Raw genomic sequence first — 27810 nt, 5'->3', positions numbered from 1 at the left:
TTTTAGGAAATTTTGTCTTCTTCCAAATTATATTCATTCTTTTATATAAATTTCTTTAAATTTATTGTTTTGCTTTTCACACTTAGATGCACAATCCCCCTGGAATTTCATAAATATTAACTCTGATCTATTGTATTTGCCACCATCTTCTCTTTCTTACTTCAATACAACACTATCCTCCTTTCCTTGCCTTTGATCATAACCTTTTCAATGTATTCTACATTTGGCACATAACAGCGTGTGATCTCGTCATTCTTTCCAGCCTCATTCCTTGCCACCTGTCCTCTTCACCAGCTGTTTTGCCCTGTCTTTGCAGAAGTTGTTCTTTGAGAACCTATTTACACCACTCTTCTCTGGTTGTTGAATGAATGGCTAAATCCATCTCTTCTATCACTTGTACCAATTCTCTAGGGGAGAGGACTTTTAAAACTTTTTGAGAAAAGTCCGAGAAAAGTTTTCCCTTCGGGTGACGCTGGGATGTAGTCCGGTATACTTAAAGCAATCTCCTCTCAAGCCCACCTAGGTTTGAGGAGTAATCGATCAGATCGGGTATCGCCTCACCGAGGTAGCTCGGCTAGTTCTGGCTCGATTGGCTCACCCCGGAAGTGGAAAGTGGGTTGAAGTCGGTTGTGGTCAGTTGTGGTCCCGCAGCCTCCGGAGTGCACGGGTTCTGTAGCCAACATGGCAGATCCTGACCCCCGCTATCCCCGCTCGTCAATCGAGGATGACTTCAACTACGGCAGCTGCGTGGCCTCTGCCAGCCTGCACATCCGAATGGGTAGGTGACCCGGTCGCTCTGTTTCCCGGGCGCGCCCAGTTGCCCCGCTGTGCGGTGATCCGGCCGCTGCCCGGAGCGGGCGCCAGTTGCCGGAGTGCAGGGGGTACTTTGAGTTCCCGGGCGGCGCCGGCGCCTGGAGCTTGCTGCTCTGGAGCCAGGAGCTCAGGAACCCCAGCTGGAGCCTTCAGGGGAGAAGGGGACGTGCGAAAGCCTCAGCAGCTTGATTCCACAACTTGAAAAGAAACGAAGAGTTACTTTTTCTACGAAAATAAGTTTACTACGTGATCTCTGTGACGTACACCCGAGTGCAGTCGCTTACTTGATGTGTTGGCTTTAAAGGGTGTAAACGCGCTTCTAGGTTTTCTTTACTAGCCTGCCTCACGTGCCGGACTGTAAACTTGGTCAGGGATAATGACTTTACCTATCTTGTTCATTATTTTCTTCTACAGGTCATAAAGCTTAACATATGTTTGAGTATTATTCAAGAAGTTGCTGCAAATAAAAGCTTCCTAAGTCAAAATGCCATGTTAGTTTGAAGTTACAATGATACCGTCTCCAGCCTGCAGACATTAGTTTGAATTTAAAATGCTTAGTATCATATAAGTGGAATTTGTTCCTCCGTCTAGTTCATCCATTTGATCCCACAAACTGCCCTAGATTTTTAGCTTTCTCTGGGTAGTCAGAACTGGTTTTGAAAAGGGAAGTACGGAGATGTGATGCACTAAGAATCTTGGTGCCTAGCATCTATGCTTCTGTACTTGAATTTTGAAATCATTTTGACAAGCGAGTGGACTTTTTTTAAAAAAACAATTTGATTGTGGTTAAAAAAATACATAACAGAAACATTTCCATCTTAACCATTTTTAAATTTAGTAGTGTTAAATGTCTTCACATTGCTCTGTACCCAATCTTAAGAACTTTTTCTTTTTGTAAAAGTGAAACTATATACGCATTAAACAACTCCCCATTCCCTCCTCCTTCCTGCCCCTAACAACCTTCATTCTACTTTCTGTTTATGAATTGGACTACATTAAATACCTCCTAGTCCAGGGCTAGCAGCAAATGCCTGTAATCCAAGACTGGGAGCCTGAGGCAGGAGTATGGCAAGTTCCAGCCCAGCCCAGTGCAATTTATGGATTCTATCTCTTAAAAAAAAAAAAAAAAAAAAAAAAGCCTCATAGAAGTGGAATTACACAGTTTATCTTGTCTTTTGTAACTAGATTATTTCAGTTAGCATAATGTCTTTAAGTTGATTTCTTGTTATAGCATGTGTCAGAATTTCATTCTTTTTTAAAGGCTGAGTAATATTACATTGTATGTATGTACCAAATTTTGTTTATCCATTCATTCATTGATAGACATTTGTGTTGCTTCTTCCCCTTGGTTGTTGTGAATAATGCTATTATGAATATTGGTGTGTTTGCTTCGGCAGCACATATATTATGAATATTGATGTGCAGGTATCCTTACAATATGTATATCAGAAGTGGAATTGCTAGATTGTATGGTAATTCTATTTTTAATATTTTAAGGAAATATTATATTGTTGAACCATTTAACATTCTCAGAAACAGTGTACAGTTATTCTGAGTTTTCACATTCTTGCCAGCACACGCTATTTCCTGTGTATTTGAAAATAGCTGTCTGAATGAGTGTGAAATGATGTCTCATTTCAGTTTTGATTTGCATTTCCCTAATTATTAGTGATATCATGAATTTTAAAAGAATGCTGGTTGACCATTTGTGTATATTCTTTGGAAAAATGTTATTCAAGTCCTTCAACTAATGTTTTTTTTTTTTTTTTTTGGTACCAGGGATCGAACTTGGACCCTGCTCTTGCGTAGCAGGCTCCAGAACCACTGAGCTAAATTCCTGGCCCTCAACTAATTTTTTAAAATAGACTTTTAAAAGGCAATTCTAGGTTTAGAGCAAAACTAAGCAGAACATGTAGAGTTGTCATATAACTGGATTTGTACATTTTTGTTATAGTCAAGTTATGAAAGTCCACAGTTTACATTAGGATTCACTCTCAGTGTGGTATATTTTATGAGTTCTGACAAATGTATAGTGACATCTGTCATTGATAGTATTGTACAGTATTGTTTCACTGCCCTAAAAATACTCTGCTTTGGGCCAGGGATTTAGCTCAGTGGCACCACACCTTGTGCCTTGCAAGCACAAGGTCCTGAGTTCAATCCCTGGTAGCTAAAGCAAAAACAAAAAACAAACCTCTGTGCCTGAATACTCTCTTGCTCGTAGCTGAACACTGGCAATCACTGGTCTTTTTATTGTCTCCTTAGTTTTGCCTTTTCCAGAAGGCCATATAGTTGGAACCATACAATATGTAGCTTTTTCATATTGAATTCTTTCACTTAGTACTATGGTGTACATTTAAGATTTTCTACGTGTCTTTTCATACTACAAATATTCCATTGTCTGGATATACCACAGTTTATTCACATACTAGAGGACATCCTGGCTGTTTCTGAGTTTTGGCAATATCAATAGAACTGTTTTGTAAACATCTATGTGCAGGCTTTTGTGTGGACAAGAGTTTCCTACTCATTTGGGTAAATACCACAGTGCACAGTTGCTGGGTCAAATGGTAAAAGTATGCTTAGTTTTGGGAGAAATCTTTACCAAAGTATGTTCCTCAGCTTGCAGTCCCATCAGCAGTGAATGAAAGTTCTTGTTGTTCATTTTAGCAAGATTTGGTGTTGTCTGTGTTTTGGAGTTTGGCCATTTTAATGGATGTATGATGATATCTCATAGTTATTTTAATTTGCAGTTTTCTAGTAACTTATGATGTTGACCATCTTTTCATGTTTATTTGCAATCTGTATATTTTCCTTAGTGAGATGGTTCTTTACTAATTAAGAGGTTAATAAGAATGCTCCATTTCTTTTTAATTTAATAAATTAAAATTTGTCTAGTTTGTTGATATTGATAACTAGAGAGATTATTTGAAACTTGCTAGATTGATGATATAAACAAGCACAACATAATTAAACGTTAACATTTCAACTTGTTTACATTGTACTGGTAAATGACTGTATACTATTGTCATTGTATGTTAGCTATCACTCATACATATCACAGTCAAATTTATTATTTCTCTGTTATAGATGGTAGAAATTTGATTAAATAGATTTGAATCCCAGTCCTTTGTTTCTGATTCCTTTTTTTTTTTTTTTTGGTACCAGGGATCGAACTCGGGTCCTTGCGCTTGCAAGGCAAGCGACAGAACCACTAAGCTAAATCCCCGGCCCTACTTTTTAAACACATTGTTAGTTTAATTGTTTGCTTCCTGAGAATCTAACCTGATGAATTTGCTCTGGACTCTGTTAACAGGTAGTGCCTGGAGGATGAAGCTTGCTGACACTGTCACATATCTTCCTCTCCTGGTGCACTTTTCCTGCTGAAATTTGCCAGATCTCCTCCCTTAAGTTCAAGTATCATTAGCAGCTCATTTTATATCTCTACATTTTAAATCTTGGACAGCTGAGAGTTAACTCATACTTCTAAGCAGTGCAAGTTTTGTTAGCAAGCATAGTCCAGGGAAATGGGAGGGAGCAGAGCCATATTTTGATAGAGATTTGAAATGGGAAGTAATCTGAAAAATGCAGTATTTTTTAGAAAAGTAAATTAGCTGCTTGTGATGTGTACATTTTCTAAAAGATACTTTTAGAATACTATACAGGTACCTAATCAAGGCTCATGATAGAAAATAACAAATATAAAGCTATAGAAAAATTATGTGAAAATAAATTTCTGAGTGTAGTCTCTCCCTAAAGCACTTTTATGGTGCTAATTAAACTAGTTTATATAACTCTTCTATGTATGTAATATATGTAATGTACAATAGTCTCTGGTCTATTTTAGCAATATGGTATATGTATATTTTGTGTTTTTTAAAACTATTTCTTTTAAATTTTTATTATTACAACTTTGTCATACACAATGATTACATTCATCATGAGGAGTTGGTACACATACATAATACATCTTTACTTTCCATTCCCCTCCCTTCCTTCATATGTGTATTTTTTAAAAACAAAGATACTGTTATTTTTTAGGCTCAGAACTATAACTTATAATCTATAGGATCATATTATGCACATACTTGTTCTGCAGCTTTGCATTTTCACTTATATCTTACATTAAAAAATAGCAATACACATAGCTTTATCGTATTATTTGAAACAGCTGTGGTCTTTCATAGCCTGTAATTACCATAATTTAACCATCTCCACATGATAGCTGTTCGCTTTCTTTTTATTCCTTCAAATAATGCTTTAGAGACATCCTTCCATGTCTTTGTAATTTATCCAAAACTGTTATGAGATACATTTTTGGAAGTGTAATTTTAAGAAGAAAAGACACATGCATCTTAAACTGAATTGCTATCATTGATTGCCCTCCAAAGAGACTGCACCTGTTGATTCTTCAGTGCCCTTCATCCATACTGAGTATCATCAAACTTTTTAATCTTTGGCAGTCTGGTAGAACAGGAGGGGCACACATTTTCTACAAGGCCCAACTAGTAAATATTTTTCGCTTTGTGGGCTATATGGTCTTTGCCTCAGTTCTGGAATTCTGTGACAACTGTTCAAAATCAGTTGTGGAAGATACATAAATGCTAGATGTGACTGGGTCCTAAGAAAACTTGACTTATAAAGCCCATAGTGGGATGGATTTGGCCAGAGGGCCATAGTTTGCTGAGTTTGTTTGTGGTACATTAAAAAAAAAAAATCTTACCTTATATTAATTTGCATTTCTTTAGCTGTGTAAGTGAAGATGAGGATTTTTCTTCATCCATAAAACTTAATTGGGCTCTTTACTAGATGTTAGGAATATAGTGATGGACAATGTCTCAGTCTTCCAGAGTTATCATTTGGGTGGGGGAGTAAGAAAGACACACCCTAAAGAAGTACACTAATAAATGAACTACTAGCTGTGATAAGTTGTCTGATGAAAAGGAAGAGGTGTGACTAGAAACCAGGGTTTAGGGTGGCAGCTATAGGAAACAAAAACAACTCCTAAGGGATATTGCCATTGGTTTGTATGAGAAGGAGCTAGCTAGGTTTACTATAGCTACCCACTACTTTTTAACAATTACCTCAAAATTTAGTGGCTTAAAAACATGATTTATTATGTCACAGTTTCTGAGGGTCAAGGAATTTCGGAGTGGCCTAGGGGGGTGGTTCTGACTCTGGGTCTCTGTTGAGATTTCAATCAAAATGTTGACCAGGGCCCGGGGATTTAGCTCAGTGGTTTCTCGGCCTGCTGAGCAAGCGCAAGGACCCAAGTTTGATCCCCGGCACCAAAAAAAAAAAAAAAAAAAAAAATGTTGACCGGGTTGCTGTCATTTTTTTGTTTTATTTATTTATTTATTTTTGAGACAGGGTCTCACTATGTAGTTCAGGCTGGCCTCAAACTCACTATGTATCCCAGGCTGGCCTTGAACTCACAGTAATCCTCTGCCTCAGCCTCCTGAGTGCTGGGATTACAGGCGTGTGTCACCACGCCTGGCTTAGGTGGTAGCCATTTTAAGGCTTGCCTGGGATGGAGGATCTGCTTCCAGAAATTTGACAGGAAGCCTCACTGCCTTCCTACACAGGCCTTTCTGTATGGCTCCTAGAGTGACTTATGGCACCGGATCTGGTTTTTCCCAGGGCAAGCAATCCATAAGAGAAAAGAGGAAGCCGCAATGATTTTTTTGACTCTGTAATGGAAATCACGCACACCATCACATCTTCCTCTGGTACTGTGTGTACAGAAAGACCTAATGTTTATCTATACATGTTTGTGGAAACACAAGTATACATGTATATAAAAGACTGGAGTAATATACATTAAGGTGTTAATGGTTTTTTTCTGCATAATATGACTAAGAATAATTTATATGTTTCTTTGCTAATCTTTATTTTTCAGACACCAGGGATATAGAAATGAAGGAATTATTCTCTATTATTAGGAAACTTTTATGCTTCATAGTCTAATGCAAGTGAAAGACAAGTAGCCTTATTAGTTATAAATCGATGAGAATCCCTTGAGAACATGAAGGAGAAACATCTAATTCACTCTGGGGAATGAAGAAAAGCCAGTTCCTGAGAGATGATTGATTACTATGGTAGTTAATTAGAGGTGTGTTGAAAGAGGAGTGTGTTCCTCCTGCCTCAGCCTCCTAAGTAGATAGGGTTATAGTATTTAAAAAAAAATTTTAATTTACACATAATTGTACATATTACAGGGTACAATGTGATTTTTAGATACATGTATACATTATATAATGATTAATTAGGGTAGGTAGTGTATTCTGCACTTCAAACGTCATTTCTTTGTGGTGATAACATTCAAAATTCTCTTCTAGCTATCTTGAAATATCCCTTCTAATTAGCTGCAGTCCCTCTACTGTGTAATAGATGGAAATACGTACGGGTATTGCTATAGAGGGTTGGGTTGAATATTCCTCAAAGGCCCATGTGTTAAAAGTTTGGTCCCAGGGTGGTGCTACTGGGAAGTAGTGGCACCTTCAGAAATAGGACCTTAGGTCTCTGAGGGCTTGCCCTTGAAGGAGTTTAGGACTCTGATGCCCTCTTGGCTCTTTACTCCCTGGTCCTGAGGTGGCTGGCTTTGCTCTACCAGCTACTTCCGCCATGATGTGTGCTGCCTTGCCACAGACAGGCCCCAAACAATAGGCCCAGCCAGTCATAGACTGAAATTCCAAAACTGTGAGCCTGGATAAACTCTCTTAGTTGATTTTTTTCAGGCACAGTATTTTTAAATATTCTAAAGTCAATTAAAAATTGTTAGGATTTGGAGTTGATTTTATAGGTGTAAATAGTAAAAGAATTTCCGAAACCAGAGGCCTAAGTACTGTAAATATGTTTATATCTTATTTTCCTATTAAGAACATTTCATTTGGGGTAAACGTTTACTGCTGTGGAAATTAAGGCTAAAAAATTTATATCCAACTTTATGCTTTCTATTTCTGCTTTTCAGATACAAGATAGTACCATTTTATAAAGAATGTTGTTTTTAATCTTTTGCGCTGTTGTATGAGGCATTTGATATTTTCTTTTTATTTTGATGAAAACATTTACAATCTGTCCCATTAACTTATTTTTTTAAACTCAGTGATTTTTGGAGGATTAGTTATCTCCTACAATTTGTAAATTACTTTGGAGGCATTTCCCCTCTAGTTTTAGTTATAGATTCCATTATTTAGATTAAGATTTAAGGAAGAATGCATGTAATAATTTGATTTTTCAAAGAAGGAATTTGATCATATAGTTCTGTGATAGTCATATGTAATATTTTTCTCTTTTAGCCTTTCTCAGAAAAGTCTACAGTATCCTAACTCTGCAAGTTCTCTTAACAACAGTAACCTCTACAGTGTTCTTATACTTTGAGTCTATACGGACATTTGTATATGAAAGGTAAGGTAATGAGATGATTCTCAATTATTTTCAGACACTTACTGCATATGATCGAAAGCGTTTATATATAAAAGTTCATTTTTTCCCATGAAATGCAAAAAAAAAAATCCATTATCTAACTCCTATAAGTTAAATTAGTTTTGGTTTTTTTTTGGTTGTTGTTGTTGTTTTTTTGTACTGGAGATTGAACTCTGGACCTTGTGCTTACGAGGCAGGTGATGAACCATTGAGCTAAATCCCCGGCACAAATTAGTTTTGTTTTTGATAAAGGAAAATGTTCTACAACAGGGTGTTTTACCTCTTTTTAGTTATAGTTTCTTAGCATTGAGCTCCTACCTCCTGAAATAGTATTAAGAATTTTTACTGCATGCAATTTAAGTCTTAATTATTTTTTTGTACTTTATTATGTTATTTGCCCTGTCCCAAAAGAGCTTAAAAAATTACTTAATAAATAATATATGTTTATTTTAGTTTTGGCTAATGAATACGATAATTTCACTGAGAAATTTCCAGAAGGGCTCCTATTGATCCGACCTTAATAAAGATTTTTATCTTCAACATAATTATTTCTGTGGCTAAAAATAATATGATTTCATTATATTAAAGTAATGAGAAAATAAAGAGTATTTTCTTAGAAGTAAAGAATTTCTGTCTCCACTCCCCTACCAAAGAAGAATCTTAAGCAATTAGTTCTCTATTTGGGGTAAAATAATTTAAAGTACAGCCAAATGGTAAATACCCTAAAAAAGTGGTTATGTGTAAAATTTGTTTATTGTTTAATATCTTTTATTTATTGTATTTTAGTTATAAAAGCATTACAGTAATTACAAACATTACTCAAATATAATAGTAGTTAATGAAGTAATAAAGAAATGTCTCTCCCTATCACTGTGAGCTTTTCCTTTGTCCCGCTGATCTTCCTCACCTCACACTCCACAGATTTTCCAGGTATAAAAACATTTCTCTTGACAGTATGGTATGGATCAATCATTTTAGATTTTTTTCTCATACTTTTATGAATGCAAGAAATAGATAAATTTTATGAAATTGGATAACACTGTTCATACTATTTTAAAACTTGAAATGTTTCAATATTATGTCTTTTAGTCCTGCCTTAATTTTGGTGTTTGCCCTTGGAGCTTTGGGTTTGACTTTTGCGCTGATTTTAAACAGACATAAGCATCCCCTTAACCTGTACCTGCTTTTTGGCTTTGTGAGTACTTTGACAACGTGTATTCTTTTAGCATTTAGTCTGACTTTTCAAAGTGTTTATTTAATTGAATAAAGAACAAAATTGAGTTTTCTTTTATTTTAGGAAATTATTTGTAATTTTGTACTCTTTTAGAATTGTAAAAGATTTGTTAATTTCCACAGCGTTTGTATTAATCTTAAGATTTAGTAGAAAAAATACTTAATTGGAATCAGATGACTATCTGGTCATGTGATATTTGGCAAAGTATTTAGCCTTTCTGTACCTAATTTTTCTCATATGCCAAATGGGAATATTAAGGTAGATAATTCTTGTGATACTTTCTACCTTTAATATTCTGTGATGGGGAGGTGTTATATTGTAGCCTTAATTTTATGAAACTCGAATTTTTTTTCTAATTTTTATTTTTTTGTGATACTGGGGATTAAACCTAAGGCTTTTGTACTGAGCTACATCTATAGCTTTTTTATATTTTTTATTTTTATTTCTTAATATTTTTTTTCCTGTACTGGGGATTGAACTCTGGACCTTGCACTTGCCAGGCAGGTGCGGTGCCACTGAGCTAAATTCCCGGCCCTTGTATTTTTTATTTTGAGACAGAATCTTATTAAGTCACTAAGTTGCTCAGGCTAGACTGGAATTTTTGATCTTTCTGCCTTAGCCTTCCAGAGTGCTGGGATTACAGGCATGTGACACCCTGCCTAACTTGGAGAACCTGACTTTAGATTTGTTGAGATAGTTGTGAAAATTAAAACTTCCGCTGTCACCTATAAAAATTAAATCTTTGTTTGGGAAAGATTGTTAAGGCTTAACATTTTTTTGCATGATTTCTTTTCTCCTTGGGTTCTGACCTGAAAATTTACTTCCAAACATTCCAAACATTTAATATTTGAAGTCAAGTAAGAATGCAAACACCATTGATCAGATTAAATGGCTTTAAATTAAAGTGAATTCTTTTTTTAATTTTAATTTTGTAATACATAATGATTACATTCATTGTGGGCAGTTGATACATGTATATAACAGATCTTAGTTCTTTTTTCATCCCTTTCCTCTCCTCTCCCTTCTTCCACTCGCCATCATTTGGTCACCTTCCCTTTTTTTTTTTCCGTAAATTCTTTTATTGGTACATTTTAGGTATGCAATACATTTGCATTTATCATTCGGAACTTGTACCTTTACATGATGCATCTTGGTTCTTATATTTTCCCTATTCCCTGCCCTCCCTTCACTCCCTCCACGCTTCCCTATTTACAAAGACTTTGTTTCTATTTTTTCCTTTTTCATAATTTTTCCTTTCCCTTTCCTTTCCCCTACCCCTCCCACTTCCCCTACACGTTTGGACCATTTCTTCCTATTTCACATTATCAATTATTCATTTTAATCATTATTTACACTTTCAGTTTCTCACACCAGAGAAACTATTCAGTATTTAACATGTGTGTCCTATTTATTTCACTTGAGTATATCTTCTATATGCATCCATTTAGCTATAAATGTCTCTAGTTTCTCGTTCTTTATGGCTGAGTAGTACTCCATTTTATAAGAAAACCACATCTTCTTTATACAGTTTCTAGTTGATGGGCACTTGGGCTGTTTCCAAGCTTTAGCTATTACAAACTGTGCCGCTATGAACATGGGTGCACATATATCTCTGTGATATGATTCTTTTAATTCTTTTGGGAAGATACCCAGCAGGGGAATAGCTAGGTCAAATGGGACCTCTAGCCCTAGTTCTTTGAGATATCTCCATACTGATTTTCTACAGTGGGAGTCTGCACTCCCACCAACAATGGAGGAGGGTTCCTTTCTCACCACAACCCTGCCAACATTTGTTATTGGTTGATTTCTTGATAACAGCCATTCTTTCTGGAGTGAGGTGGAATTTCAGTGTTGTTTTCATCTGCAACTCTCCAATGACCAGTGATGTTGAACATTTTTTCATATGTTTATTTGCTGCTTTTACTTCTTTGTCTGAGAAATGTGCGTTCATTTCAGATGCCTGTTTTTGAATTGGGTCTTTAAATTTGGGAGGTCTAATTTTTTAAAGTTCTTTATCTATTCTAGATAATAGTCCTTTGTCTGAGTTACAGCTGCTAAAAATTTTTTCTCACATTGTAGGTTGTCTCTTAGCTCTGTTGGTGGATTCTCTTGCAGTACAGAAGCTTTTCAATGAGATGCCAGTTGTTGATTCTTTGTGCTAGTTCCCATGCAACTGAGGTTTTGTTCATAAAGTCTTTTCCTGTGCCAGTATCTTCAAGAGTTGCAAGTTTAATGTTTGTCTTAATATTTAGATCTTTAATACACTTAGATCTTAGTTTAGTGCATGGTGATAGATATGGGTCTAGTTTTAATTTTTGCCAGGTTGAAATCCAGTTTTTCCAACACCATTTATTAAAGAGGCTATCTTTCCTCCAGTGAGGATGGTTGGCTCCTTTGTCAAAGACGAGGTAGCTGAGTATGTCTGGAGTTTTTTCTGTATCTTGTACTCTATTCCACTGATCCTCAGGTCTGTTTCTTTGCCAGTACCATGCTGTTTTTATCACAGTGGCTTTGTAGTATTGTTTCCAGTTGGGGATTGTGATACCCCCTGCCATGTATCTGTTGCCTAGAATTGCTTTTGCTATTCTAGCTCTCTTCTGCTTCCAAATTAATTTTTGGATTGTTTTCTTTAGATCTGTGAAATATGTTGTTGGGAATTCAATTGGCATTTCATTAAATCTATGTAGCAGTTTTGGAAATATGGCCATTTTCACTATATTGGTTCCTCCTACCCAGGAACAAGGGATGTCTTTTCATTTTCTTATATCCTCTTCGATCTCTTTTTTTCACAGTGCTCTAGTTTTCAGTGTAGAGAACTTTTGCTTCCTTCATTAGATTGATTCCTATATATTTCATTTTGGGGGATGCTATTGTGTGGGACTGTATGATTCCAAATTCAATTACTCCCCTAGCCTCTATTGTATTTAAAAATTAATGGTTAAAATGTGCTTGTTAGTTCTGGGATAATAGATAAAATCTGTAGCAAAACAAAGTTCCTAAGTAAATTACTCAACCCTTTGTTTGTCCAGAGAACGAATGTTCCCGGGCCCACTGTCGGTAGAACAATCCATCAATGTGTCTGCCGACCATCAGTATGTGACGGTCGTGACCATATGGTCGTGACCATTACTGTGTGTGTCTGCTGACCATCAGTACGTGACAGTCGACCACTAACCTTTGTTCCTTTTTTTTCGGACATCTACATGTTAAACTCCCCCTCAACCCCCTATAAAACAGCCTCGGACTCTGAGCCAGTTGCCTCTCTAAGCTATTTTGCTTTGGGAGTGCCGTCTGGCCAGACTAATAAAGGTCTGTTTTATTTTCCAACTTGTCCGGTGTGTTCCTTCCCGGGTGTTCACCGCTGCAGTCAGCTCCTCGGAGCCTTTGGTAAGGCCCTCGGTCTCACAATTGTGAAAGGAATTGTTTCCTTAATTTCTCTCTCAGTGAGTCTGTTATTTGTGTACAAGAAGGCTATTGATTTTTGAGTGTTTACCTTGTATCCAGCTACTCTACTGAATCTGTCTAGAAGTCTGATGGCAGAGTTTTTTGGGTCTTGTATGTGGAGTATCATATCGTCAGCAAATAATGACAGTTTAACTTCTTCCTTTCCCATCTTTATTCCTTTTATTTCTTTCTCTTTTCTAATTGCTGTGGCTAATGTTTCTAGAACTATATTGAATGGAAGTGGTGATAATGGACATCTTTGTCTTGTTTCTGATTTTAGCATGAAAGTTTTCAGTTTTTGACCATTTAGTATGATGTTGGCTGTTGGTTTTTCATAGACAGCCTTTATTAGCTTGAGATATAGACCATCTATTCCAATTTTCTGTAGGGTTTTTATCATGAATGGGTGTTGGGTTTTGTCCAATGCCTTTTCTGCATCTATTGAGATGATCACATGGTTTTTGTCTTTGACTCTGTGAATTTAGTGTATTACATTTATTGGTTTACGTATGTGGAACCATCCTTGCAGCCCTGGGATAAATCTGACTTGGTCAGGGTGTATGATCTTCTTGATGACACTCTGTATTCTATTTTCCAGTATCTTGTTGAGGATTTTTACATCTAAATTCATTAGGGAGATTGACCTGTAGTTCTCTTTTTTGGTTGGGTCTTTCCCTGGTTTTGGAATCAAAGTAATACTTGCTTCCAGGAATGAATTTGGAAGTATTGCTTTCCTTTCAGTTTCCTTGAAGAGTTTACAGAGTAATGGCAATAGTTATTCTCTAAATGTCTTGTAGAATTCAGCAGTCAAGCCATCCGGACCTGGGCTTTCTTTGTTGGTAAATTTTGAAGTACATTTTCAATTTCACTGATTGTAATAGGGGTATTTAGAATTTTTATATCTTCTTCGTTTAACTTTGGCAATTCATATGTATCTAGGAATCTGTCCATTCCTTCTGTGTTTTTCATTTTATTAGAGTACAGGTTCTTGAAGTAGGTATTGATGAACCTCTGGATTTCTGTTGGATCTGTTGTGACTTCACCTTTTTCATTCTTAGTTGCATGGATTTGAGCCTTTTCTTTCCTTTTTTTGATAAGGTTGGCTAAGGGTTTATCGATTTTATTTATTCTTTCAAAAAACCAACTCTTCAATTCGTTGATTTTTTTGTATCGTTCTCTTAGTCTCCACTGCATTTATTTCTGCTCTGATCTTTATAATTTCCTCTCTTGTATGAGCTTTGGTTTGTCATGCTCTTCTTTTTCTAGGAGCTTGAGGTTCAGCATTAGGTTGTTTATTTGAGCTCACTCTGTTTTCCTAATATGGGCATTCACTGCTATGAATCTCCCTCATAGAACTGCTTTCATTGTGTCCCATAGATTCCTGTATGTTGTACTGGCATTATCATTTACTTGTAGAAACTGTCTAATTTCTTCTTTTTCTTGGTACCGGGGATTGAACTTGGGTCCTTGCACTTGCGCAGCAGGCGGTGAAACCACTGAGCTAAATCCCTGGCCCCTCTAATTTCTTCTTTAATTTCCTCTGTGACCCATTGGTTATTCAGGAGGGTGTTATTCAATTTCCATGTGTTTGTGGGGGTTTTGCGGTTTCTTATGCTATTGATCTCCAATTTTATTGCACGATGGGCTGATAATATATAGGGGGTAACTTCAGTCCTTTTGCATTTACTTAATCATGTCTTATTAGCTACCATGTGGTCAATTTGGGAGAATGACCCAAGTGCAGCCAAAAAGAATGTATACTCTGATTTTGTGGGGTGGAACACTCTGTAGATATCTATTAAGTCCATTTGTTCAAAAGCTTTGTTCAGTTCTAGAATTTCGATGTTGATTTTTTGTCTAGATAATCTATTTGTGACAGTGGGGTATTGAGGTTCCCCCACTACAATTGTATTAGTGCTCATTTGGTTTTTCATGTCCATTAATATTTGTTTTGTATAGTTGGGGGCATTTGTATTTGGTGCATACATATTTAGGATTGTCATCTCTTCCTCTTGTATTGTTCCCTTCACAAGGATGTAGTGACCATCTTTGTCTCTCTTAATTAGTTTTGGTTTGAAATCTACTTTGTCTGCAAATAAGATTGCTATCCCTGCTTTTTTCTGGGTTCCTGTTGCATGGAGAACTGTTTTCCATCCTTTTACTTTCAGTCTATGAAATTTCTTTTTTAATTAGGTGTGCTTCTTTTATACAGCATATTGTTGAATTTTGCTTCTTAATCCATTCTGCCAGTCTATTTCTTTTTATTGGTGAATTGAAGCCATTAACATTGATGGTTATAATTGATAAGTATTGACGCATCCTTGTCATGATGTTTTACTGTTGTTGGCTCTTTTGTTTTTTATTTTTTCCCCTTTCCCTTTAGTTTCTTGCCTTCTCTTTTGGGCCTCATGGAGTTGTGGCCTTCATTGCTTTTTTCTAGGATATTGTTTAGAATTGCTTGTAGTGCTGGTTTGGTGTTCATGAAATTTCTCAGGTGTTCTTTGTCATGGAAGTATCTAATTTCCCCATCGATTTTGAAAGATAATTTTTCAGGATACAGCAGTCTAGGTTGGAAGTTATTTTCTTTTAGGGCTTGAAATACTTCACTTCAGGCTCTCCTTGACTTGAGGGTTTGTGTTAAGAAGTCTGCTGTGATTCTGATGTGCTTTCCTTTGTAGGTGATTTGTTACTTTTATCTAACTGCTTGTAGGATTTTGTTCTTCTGTTGGGTTTCTGGGATCTTGTCTATTATATGTCTAGGTGTAGATTTTTTTTGATTGTGGCTAGTTGAAGTTCTATATGCCTCACTTATCTGTATGTCCAATTCTCCACCTCTGTCTGGGAAGTTTTCTACTGTTACTTCTGTGAACAGTTTTTTTATGTCATTTTTACTTTCTCCTTCCTTTTTTTTGGACTCCTAAGAGTCTTATGTTATTCTTCTTTGCATCATCTAGCAGCTGATGGATTGATTTCTCATGCTTCCTTACTATTTTGAAGAAATCTGTTTTCATAGTCACTAATTGCAATTCTGTCTTCTATATCTGATATCTTCATATTTGCTCAATCTGCTGTGAATACTTTCAATGGAGATTTTAATCTACTGTGTATCTGTTTGAATCTGTTTCATGGATTCCATTTCTTTGCGCGATCATGATTTCCATTTCTTTCTTATGCTGGGCATTTATGGCTTCCAGCATGGTCCTGAACTCGTCTGTTTTTTAATCTGTTTCTGTTCTAGAGTCTCTAATCATATCTTTCACTCTGCTCACCATCTCTGTAGTTATCTGGGAAATTGTTTCTGTTTTGAATTTTTCTAGAGCCTCATTCATCTGTTTTGTTACTTCCTCTGCTATCGGTTAAGGGTGTCCAGGAGGTTGATTTTTCCATATTTTTCCATGTCATTTCCCCCAGAATTTGCCTTTGGTGAGCTGCAAGTCTAGGTTTGTGTTCTGCCAAGGTGTCTTCTCATTTTTAATCCTGTTATTGGTGCTGTTTTTTGCTTTAATTCCTGGGCTGATGCTTCAATATTTCTTATTGTGAGTATCTTTATTACCTGTGTTTAGAGCCCCTATGCAGTGATTGCTTCTCAGAGATATCTTCCAGGTATAGCTGCACTTTTTAGGGTTTGAGTCTCTAATGCCTCTTAGGCAATCTCCTTTTCAGTATACCAGGGAGGAAAATTGATTAGATCAGTCACGACACCTTAGCCCAATTGACACAGTGAGCATCAACAATAGCATCAAACACACCTTAGAAAATGATAACTTGTGGTAGCAGTTAATTTGTCACCTTTAATGCAATTGGGAGCTAGATCAAAATCTAGGGCCAATCCAAAATATGTTTGTAGTAAGTAAACCTGTCAATATTGCAAATTTTCCCTTTGGGATAAGGATTTAGGAGGGGTTGGGGAGGGAGAGATAGAAAGATGGAGGCAACAGGAAAGGTTAGAGGTGAGGCTAGAGGACATGGGAAGATCACACAAATTGTGAGAATCTGTTGAAAACAGGAGGAAAAGACAGCGAAAGAACAGAGACAATTACGGAACAAACTGACAATAATAGGGAAGCTAGAAATTGTATTCACCTTCCTATAATAGTGACAGTTGAGCAGAGAGAGAGAGAGAAACAATTCAAAATGGGACAGGAACAGAAACAAAGAGGGAAAGAAATATAGATCTGGGAGGGAGAGAGAGAGAGAAAAATAAAATAAAATTTAAAAAATATATATCAAAACAAAACAAAAGTTCACCTTCAGGATGTATCTCTGCTGTCCTGGTAAACAATATGGGCAGCAGTGTGCAGGTCCAAGTCCATTAGTCTCACCAAGCCAGCTGTATTCTACTGAGATTCAGGGTGATTTCTGGCTACAAGGTCCGAGTTGAGGTCCCTGTCCTCATGCAGGATTAAACTCTGCAAGGTTCTACTTCAGGTTCCAGCTGTCCTCCCCGCTAAGCGAGTATGGGTTTCTATGATCCCACCAAATTACCAACCACGGTGGTCCAGTGTACTTGCATTGAAGAGATTTTATTCACTTTCCCAGTGGGCTTCAGTTTTCATTGAGGAGCCTCAGAGAGGCCCTCTCTATTGTTCACTTTTGCTCTATCTTTTGGGCCTCATAACCATGGCCTTTATGTTCCCCCAGTGCCTCTGCTGTGAGGATTCAGATACTGCGCAGAGGGGTCTGGTGAGCATGGCCTGCCAGGGTGGGGTCTGGCAGGGCTGCTGGTGTCAGAGGGCGGTTCCCTTCCCTTTTGGAAAAGATCTATGTTTATGTTTCCTATTATCTATCTTTTATTCTGCTCTTTCTTTACATTTTGGGTTTCACTTAATATTATGGTCTCAAGGTACACCCATTTTCCTACAGATGACTCAAATTTATACTTCTTTATGTCAGAGTAATACTCCATTGTACATAAATACCATATCTTCTTTATCCATTCATCTATTGATAGACATATGAAAGTTTGTGAATTCTTAAATAAGTTTGTGTTAATATGATGAAAGAAAAGATCAGGAGGACATGAGAAATTTCAATTATAGGAGAATTTATTCAGTTAAATCTTAAGCTCTCATGTTTTCACATTTGTCAATCCTAACCCAAGTTATCTCAAACAACAGGGAGGTTATTTAAGGATATAAGAGCTTGGTAACCCACCAGCCCAAACCCAACAGGTCTTAAGAAGAGGAACTAGAGGAAGGGCCTAAAAAATGATGCTATTATAGGAAATTCAGGGCAGGAGTTTGTGGTCTTTTCTCCCTTGTTCCATTATATCTCTTCTCTATCTCACAACTGTTCTTGCACATTATTTTCCTTTTTTCCATCTTTAAGTTTCATATGACCTGTTGCTGGCTCCCACATTTATCTTTCAACTTTAGCTCCCACTGCTATCACTTGCTTCTCTTAATTTCAGTTTCCTGAGTGAGAAATAATCTTATTGGCATAGGTCACATTGTAGATTGTTAGCCAGTACATGGGGTGCCCATCCTTAAGTCAGATTTCAACTCCTGGAAATTTGCACTGAACTACATCAGTCAGCTCTGTGCCAGGAGAGCTGATGGAGACACAAAAAAGAGTCATGTCTATTTCCTCTTCAAATCTTCATAGGGCCTCCTTTCAGAAAGACTGAGCTCTATATGAGAAGAGTTTATGGGAAAACTTTTGCCCAGAAAAGGTGGCCTTACTAAAAAACCATTAGCCGAATGTTTTAGGCAAGATGGTCATTTATTGCTAAACCTATTAATCATGTCTATAGCATAGATTCACAATAAGGAAGTATGTAAAGTACATTTCTTCTATTCTGTGACCTCTGACACTAATTTTTTTTGTCTTTCTGCACCAAAATAAAAGGGAGGGGAATATGTGTGTGTGTGTGTGTGTCTGTGTGTGTCTGTGTGCGTGAATTTTAAAGAGGGCATTCATTTGGGAGAGTGTTATATTTATCTAGTCCTTATATTTACTCTCATTTATATTGTCCTGTCTCTTTCAGATTCTTGAAGGGGGGGAGGATGGAATTTCTTTTCTAATATTATGTCACAAATACCAAGAATGTAATTATATTGCTCAGAAAAAAATATTTCTATCATTTTTTGCTACCACTTCCCCGATACCACCATGACATATTAAAACATGGCAGCAACTTTATTGTCTCCACATCTATCTGTAATTTCTAATAACACTTTGCTTTTATTCCAGTGCTTTGTTGATTTTAGGTAGGATGGGGTACAGGGAATGCTTTTACCAAGAGTATTTCACAGCTTCTATTGTTACTTCCAGCTTTGCCTTTGTTATACAGTCTATCAGGTGTTTGATAAAATCCAGTGAGAGTACACATTATAAGACAAAGTAAAATAATACAATTAAGAGGAAAGCAAGGATAGAAGGCAAACCTTAATATCCCCACAATTTTTTATATAGGACATGGGTTCAAATATTTTATTTAGAATATAGATAGGTTCAGCTACTTGTAACATAGCTTAAACAGTGACAAAATAACAATGGCTTAAACAAGATAGTTTATTTCTCTTTCATATAAGAATCTGAATGACTAATGAAGTTATCAAGGGCCCAGGCTCCTGCTATCGTACAGGTATTCCTAAAGTGTTGCATGATATAAGATAGCTCACTACCATATCCACATGGTATCCAGTTACCAAGTAAAAAAAAAAAAAAGAACAGAAAAAGTGAAGAGAGCAAGCTTTATGCTTTTAGAGCACAATCTGGAAGCTGTACACTTCTCTACTCATATTAAATTGGCGAGAACATGACCAGACCTAGCTGCAAGGGAGAATGAAAAATGTACCGTTTAATCTGACACCGAGGTATACAGGTAAAAATTCAGTTACTAAGGAAGAAAGTGAAAATGAAAATTGGGAGACAGTTTTAAGACTTCCACATCAAAGTACAACCTAGTTATTTTTTCTTCTAAATGTTTGAGTGGAATATTGAAGTTTTTATAGATGATTTCCAATATAATTTTTTTACATTACAAAGAATGAGAAAATAGAATTTTCTATGTAGTTTCTACTATATAATCTTCCTATTACAGATATGAAAAGTCTGATTAGAGAATAAAAAGTGATGGAACCACAATTAGAATTTAAATATACTCAGTACATTGAGGCCTCATTTCTGATTGTGGTGGGCCCAATAACTGTCCCATATACTTGTCAGCTGAAGGTAAAATGAGATCATTCATAGGGGATCACATTGAACTCCCAGAAATTAGAAAATATACATGAGCGGGTACACATTTTACATGCATTAATTTCAATTTCTTTTTTTGTAGACACTTTTGGAAGCTCTGACTGTAGCAGTTGTAGGTAAGCCATAATTGTGCTTCTGTATGTTACAGCAACTTTAATATGGATAAATATTTTAGGTAAAAAGGTATTTGGGATCAACTTTTTTTTTTTTTGTAATTTTTGGTACCAGGGATTGAACTCTGGACCCTGTGCTTACAAGGCAGGTGCCGGAACCACTGAGCTAAATCCCTGGCCTGTAAAAAGGTATTTGGGTATTAACATCATGGAATGTCACATGTCAAAAATACACCATAGGACAAAGATTGTCTAAAATACAAACAAAAGTTAAATATTTATACTTTACATAGTAAAGCCAAGGTTACAGGAAGTAGAAAAGTTTAAGGTAAATAAAAGGAAGGGAGAACAATATTTCATTTATATTATTTATAAAAATAAGACAACCATATCTAATTTTTTTCCTGATTTAAAAGGATCTTGGAGGAATTAAGACCATGTGTTTTGAGCTGTGTATGAAATTAGCTCCCTCAAAATTTCCTGTACTTTATTGCTGTATCCTCTTTTTTTTTTTTTTACTAAATGCCATTACAAGAAACAACCATAGCTTCTTTTTCTATATTTCATGTTACATATGTGTTTGAAGGCCAGATGTCTGTTCAAATTATTTGAATTAGCCTTTGTAATACCTCAAATTAAAACTTTCAGTAAATTAACAAGCCTTCTAATTGTCTCAAAGTGGTTAATAGTGGGTACCAAACAGGTCAGCATTCACTATCATTCTCCATAACAGCAAGTTGTTAATAATTATGGTTAATATATTTATGTCTTCCTATTTTGTCATTACTATTTTTAACCTTTCAATGCCAACTTTCTTGAGTCTGTGTTTTTTTGGGGGGGGCAGTCTACTACTTTTTAAAAGAATCAATATAAATCAGTACAAAGAAATACTAAAATAAGTAGAATTGAAGCTTCTCAGCATAGAAAGGAAGTATTGATATGGATTAGCTTACTATGTGTTAGTGTTGCTATCTGTTAATAGTACTTACTATTAATGTTATGAAGGTCATCTCTTCCCCTTTCCAATGTCCACCATGTGGAAAGAATAGGAGAGAGATTTATATCAGATTTATTGGAATTGGGGGTAAAAATACATAGGTGGGGTAATGTGGGAACATTATTTTCCTCCCTAATTATATGTTTCCCTCTTGATTATGTACTAAAATTATTAACAAGAAGCAAATTTGATTTTTAAAATTTTATCTTTTCTGTGTTCACCTTCCTAAACTTATCACAAATAGAGAAATTCCAATAATTTAGGAAGAGAAATAATGTGGATAATTAGCCTTTGAAAATTTAAAAATTACTTAAGTGGTTTTGGGTTCAAGTCTTTAATCTCCTTTAAAGCCCTTAAAGTCTCCGTTATAATTTAGCATTCATTAAACTGTTAAGGAATTGTATTATAATAGCCATGGTCAACCTGGATGATCAGTCTAAAATAGAGAAGTGAGTACATATTCAGCAAACCTCATAATAATGTACTCCAAGATAATGCAGATTTAGATGTGAAGCACTTAGTGACTGATTTCTGTCGTCTGCAGGGTAGGTAGATGGCAGGCCACCCCAAACAGCCCCAGAATTTTCCTTGCTTGGTTCCCTTGAGTTGGGCTGATAAACTGGGCACAGCTGACCAGATGATTGCCAGCAGTGCTGCTTCTGTCTAGGAATTCCTAGATAGCTAGAGGACCCAGAGTCATCTCTGTTGATAGTTAAGCCATAATGAACAGTCATCAAAGATGATAATAAGCTGGGGCCAGGGATTTAGCTCAGTGGTGCTGCTGCCTGCCTCACAAGTGGAAGGTCGTGACTTTGATCCCCGGTACCAAAAAAAAAAAAAATGGTGATAAGCTGCAGTGGGGACAGAGGTGACTAGAATCATTCTAACCATATCCCTAAAACTCCTAACTAGTTACCTGTGTAATACCTCTATACTCATTTCATTAACTTCATTATAATGTGACCCCTTTATTTTTGTGTGAATGAATTTTTTTGGAGCCTGTTTATAGCATTTATGGGTGTGATTTTACTGTACCAATATATTCAAGGCTGGGTGAGGAATCTTTTAAGTGTTTTTATTAAAGGTGAGTTGTATAGGAGAAAATAAAGCATTTCCATTAAAGGCTGTTTTATAGAGTATGTTTATATATCCTTTTAATCAATGTTTTAATTTTACAGTTACCTTCTATGATGTATATATTATTCTGCAAGCTTTTATACTGACTACTGCTGTATTTCTTGGCTTGACTGTATATACTCTACAATCCAAGAGAGACTTCAGCAAATTTGGAGCAGGGTAAGTTATATGTTCTTGACTATATCAGATAGATGTCTTTAATATTATAGGTGGCTTTGAGGGAAATGCTATACTATTAGCTTTGTGTACCTTAAACTGGAGGGCAACCAGAGGTCATCTCTATGTACTAGGTCCAGACTCTTACTTTCCCAGAGCAAAAACAGGAGATGGAAAATAGCTTTGAGTCATTTCCTTCCCTCCTGTAGTGAAAGGGAAGTGAATGCCAAAGAAAGAAAGAAAAAAAAAGCAGTTTTCCAGCGAGGGTAGCCTTATATGCTTTATCGACAGTGTGGAATTTAGTGAAATTATTTCAGTCTTTGTCTTAGAATAAATGCTGGGAATATCCACATCTGTGGCACTGGCAGGGTAACTGGCCTAGAAGTTAGAAAGGTCTGCATGAACATTAAAAGCTTTTTGATCCGTGTATATTAACCTGTATCCTTTTTCAAGCAAATAAAGATATTAAATATCCTTTTTATATTAGATAATGTTTCTATGTTGCCTTTACCTGGTAAGAATTTAGAATTTTCTAAACTCACAGTGACCGTCTATTGCCAGGCACCCAATGAATTTCTGTTCTTTTTCCTGTTACAACACTAAATATTTACAAAGTCTACTCTTACCAAACTTTCTTCCCCCCTCCCTTTTGTTTCCTGGTAGTTCAAATTATCAGAAATCTCTGTTGGGATAAAATACAGTTGTGAAAGGTGCCTAAGTACTAATATTAGAATATTAGAATGGAGTTCGAGTTAGGGAGAGGAAATTTCTTTTTTTTCTTTTCCTGTGTGTGTGTGTGTGTGTGTGTGTGTGTGTGTGTGTGTGTGTGTGTGTGTGTGTGTGTGTGTGTGTGTGTGTGTGTGTGTGTGTGTGTGTGTGTATGGTGTATATGATAAAAGATTTGCTCTACTTCCTCTTCCTATCCCAATCTCCAAATGTGTCTGTTCCTCTGGTCCATTCCAGTATCTCTCTTATACTCCTGGTAAACAATCTCCCCTATATTTCAGCCTCTTTGTGGTAAATTCATATTTATCGATACAACTGATGTTGTAATTATATATAGTTCTGACACCAGATATTTCCAAAGTCTTTGTACAGCTGGCTATTTCTGATAATTCTTATATTTTATTTCCTTCAGCCATGTAATTATCTTTAAAAATTATTTGAGGCTTAGGTTGAAGGTCCATTCTTTCATAGTTATGTGTATTTGCTGTTGCCTGGCATCTGGGAAAACTCCTGGATTGGATCCACTGGAAACTGTATTTATAGCTCATAATGTTTTCTCCTAAAGGTTGTGAATTGAGGTTACAAACTTGTAAAAGGATAGCTTCTGGTGATACTTTCTCAGAGATTTCCTTTCCTTACCCTTACTTTGTGCATTGTTAACTTTTCTTGTCATCTCTGGGTAGGGGTAAGGAGGTGATGTATGATTTTCCTGACTTTTAGGTTATACACTTTGGGTAAGTCCAGCAGCAATACCATGATTGCCTTTGGCTTTCTACTTTTACCTAGATTTTGACTTGATAATTCCTTTTTGCCTTGTCAGTTTTTAAGAAGGTTTTATTTGTTTTCTTTTTAATCCATTTTAGTAGTTTTGAGGGGTAAGGAGTGAGGATGGTAAGTGGTCTGAATACTCTTGTTTCTATTATATTGGAAGCAGGCCACTTTCAAAATTGTCTCTCACCTGTATTACTACAGCCAGCTTTTCTATCTCTAATCTTACCAATTTCCATTATATTCACAGAGCAACTGAGTGATATTTATAACATGCAAACTTGCTCACAGCATATTAAAAACCCTTCCACAGTTTACTACTGCTTAGGGATAGAGCCGAATTCTCCATTGCATTACTTTTATTGCCATCAGTTATGGGATATTGTCATCTAATCACTCTCTAGAAAAATCCCAGTAATGGTTATATTTTGGTGAGTATGCCCATAGGTTCAGATTCCTAAGGGTGGCACTTTATTGAATTTTAAACAATTTCAAGGCACTAATTATTGTGAAGCCTCAGAGTAAAAAGTTGTGGAGCCTAAGTGCCAAAAGGAGACACAAACACTGAGCAAAAATATTTTCTTCAAAAAAGTTTTAGGCTACTCATTCTGATGTTTATAGGGAATAGTGGGGACTCAAGAAATACATGTTTACTATATGGTAGCAGCAGGTAGTGATGGCAGTGTTCCATATATTGACTCATATCTGGATGGTTTTTGCAACACCATTGTTATTTACTATCATTCATTATCCTGTAGTAGTTTTGTCACAAAATGAATTAATCTTAGAACTACATTATAGTAACTATGGCAACTTGTATTGGCATGCTAGAGCCACTTTGTACCAATTTACATGAAGAAACTTGAAAGTCAGTTGTTAAATTGCTGACAATTTAATATTTTAGTATATGTGCTACCAAAGCGAGTACCGTTGACAACTTAAAATAATCCATGATGGATGTATTTGTACCACAGAAGTCAGAAAGTGCTACCCATCAGGGCTTGTTTTTGTTCCCCCCAAAGAGGCCAGTTTACCAACACCTCGTTGTATGTTATTTTTAAATCTCTGGTTCTTATTTTGAGAAGAAAAGATATAATTTGTTTTTGCCAGTCCTGTAGATGGAGGAGTCAGAATAGCAAAACCTATGGCATTTCTCATCTAATCTTATTTATAGTCTCAGAAAGTTTGCTCTCTTTGGTGTTTAAATATTTCAGATATAAGTTAGATGCTATTGAAGTAACAGTTTAGGAAAGCAAATCATAATTTTTAAACTTTTACTTGACTATTGCTGTATGTGTAGAGATTATTGTCATAAACTGAAAACTCGTAGGCTCCAGTTCATACCAGAGATTTACTAATGGAGTCTGTGAATCCAAACAACCCTTCTACCATGTACTATACACTTAGGTCCCTGGGGTTGCTTAACCAGGGAGTTTAAGCTTGTCAGAGTCATTGTTGTATAGGAGAAAAGACGTATGTTTTAATATTTATTATCCATAGTATCTGATAATGCTCAAATATAGCATTTGTATGTCTTCAGTTATAGTAAATAATAGAGTTAAATTAATGGCCAAAGTTCACTGCCAGTCCTGTCCTAATCTCTTATCAGAAGTCTCAAGGAACTGCCTTAATATCTTTTGGGAGATACTTTGTTTTGTGTGGGTCTCATATTCCCGAATGTCTTGTGAATGACATACTGACTGCCTTTTGTTCCTTTTTGGTGTTTTTATGATAGCTTTGAACATTAACAATGTCTCCCTCTAAAGCAAAGAGCAAGCATGCCAACTCTCCATTATATATACATAAAAAAGATTCAGTTCCCTAAATTCAAGGTTCTTCTTGTTATAACACAATTTACTTTGTGTCACCTGGTCCTCTTAGCATCACCTTGTGTGAACTGAGCTTTCTGGTGTAAAAATGCTGGTTCCCTGGCTATTGTTGTTGCTGAAAAAACTTTTAAAAATCTCAGACCTAGGAGATTCATGCCATCTCCCAGAATCTGTGAAACTATACCAGACTTTATTTTTTTAAAAAGTGCAGAGGGTATTGTAAATATTCATTGTATATTTATTAATTCTTACATTTTATTCTCTGGCAAAAATCTGAATGAATTTTCTTCTTCAGGAAATGTTGAATGGGTCTACCTAAGTTTTTTTTTTTTGTAAGACAAAATATTCTGTTTTACTAAATTTTGTTTTTTTAGGCTGTTTGCTGCTCTGTGGATTTTATGCCTGTCCGGATTCTTGAAAGTAAGTTGTTTTAGAACAGCAAACTTGCGATATAATTCTGGCCATGTCAATATAGTAACTCAAACAGCTGGAGGAGTTACTCTTAAAAGACACTTGGTTATAATTATTTGGAACATTTGTATGTAGAATGATTATAGAATAATCTCTGAAAGAATCAGGGCCATTTGTTTATCATTCTTATTTGACTGAAAGATGAATGAGAAAATGAGTTAAATTACATAGCAAAAGGCCCATGCTTGTAACTGCTGCCATCCTCCAAGTGGCACATTTAATTCTGAAAAAGAAATACATTTTAAAATAATTTGTATTTAGAATGCTAGTATTCAAAGTTGAGTAGGTAATTTAATAGAAAGGAAAATATCCATTCATTCATCCTTCCATCAAACAGAAGTAAGCATGGACCTGCCTTGCCTCTTTCTTTTTTTAATGTAAGTATTCAAAATTGTACATCATTATTAAATATGTAAGTAGCAATAGATCATTAGTGGAAGTAACTTAAGTCTTCTTAACATGGATCCAAATATAAATATATTTCTTTAATCTCTTGCCTATAGATATTTTTTCATAGTGAGACAATGGAGTTGGTTTTGGCTGCTGGTGGAGCTCTTCTTTTCTGTGGATTTATCATTTATGACACTCATTCACTAATGCATACATTATCACCTGAAGAGTATGTATTAGCTGCTATCAACCTCTACTTGGATATTATTAATCTATTCTTACACCTGTTACGGTTTTTGGAAGCAGTTAATAAAAAGTAATTGAAAGCAGTATTTAAGACTTTCATTAAGTAATAAAGTTTGAGATTTAATTAAGTGTTAAATACTTTTATAGTCTTTATTAATATTCTGGGCTTTAAAATTTCACTATTCTTTATGGTATATCTTATTTCTAAATCCTTGTAAATCAGGTAAGAGATGTAAAAATTCTTTTTATTTTTCAGTGCTGAATTGGCCATACCTAACTGTTCATTTGTAATTTAAAAGCAATTTTATATTACAACATTTATCTTTAGTGATTTAATTTAAATTTCCCTTATTTAACAGATTTGATTCTGATTCTGAAGTACTAGTGTCCACCATTATAAAGTATAAATCTACTTTCACTAGATTTTAATCTCAGTAAAAATTATAAAAGATAAATTCTAGATAATTATTCAGTATTGATTAAAATTGTATTGTACTGTTAATGACATTTTCTTACAAAATGTATTAAATATATGATGTATTAAAATGTACAAGTCTGTTTGAAAGTCAGATAAAATTTGACAGTAATTTTTTTTTAAGTACAGGGTTCATTTTAAAATTATATAGCATGATTATATTGTTAAAGGACCCCAAAGATACTGGCCCATTTGACATTAAGTACATATACCGAAAATAAAAATATTTGGAAAATAGTGTCTTGTAGTTCATTTGTGTTTGTCCATATAATATATAGGTAAGCATACCAGTGACCCATGAAGTTTTGGCAAATTTCTTCACTCTAAGTATTCCTCCCTATTTACAGTTTCATAGTTTGTGGTTTCAGTTTCCTAAAGGCCAT

The 27810-nt window shown here is 35.7% G+C and overlaps 1 protein-coding gene across 1 annotated transcript; it reads left to right on the top strand.

Moving 5' to 3' along the window:
* The first annotated feature begins 580 nt into the window (after positions 1 to 580).
* On the top strand, positions 581 to 27664 carry Tmbim4 (transmembrane BAX inhibitor motif containing 4). The gene is made up of 7 exons (XM_004861100.4): positions 581 to 778; positions 8112 to 8220; positions 9328 to 9433; positions 20202 to 20235; positions 22408 to 22525; positions 26220 to 26265; positions 26820 to 27664. Exons 1-7 carry the CDS (start codon positions 682 to 684, stop codon positions 27024 to 27026), a joined length of 717 nt encoding a protein of 238 aa, XP_004861157.1. The 5' UTR covers positions 581 to 681; the 3' UTR covers positions 27027 to 27664.
* The last annotated feature ends 146 nt before the right edge of the window (positions 27665 to 27810 follow it).

The sequence above is a fragment of the Heterocephalus glaber genome, unplaced genomic scaffold, assembly GCF_053883595.1.
Source record: "Heterocephalus glaber isolate CG9 unplaced genomic scaffold, H.glaber_assembly_v1.0 deba00001569, whole genome shotgun sequence".
Lineage (NCBI taxonomy): Eukaryota > Metazoa > Chordata > Mammalia > Rodentia > Bathyergidae > Heterocephalus > Heterocephalus glaber.
The sequence above is the reverse complement of the archived record's forward strand: the minus strand, read 5'-3'. Positions and strand labels throughout refer to the sequence as shown.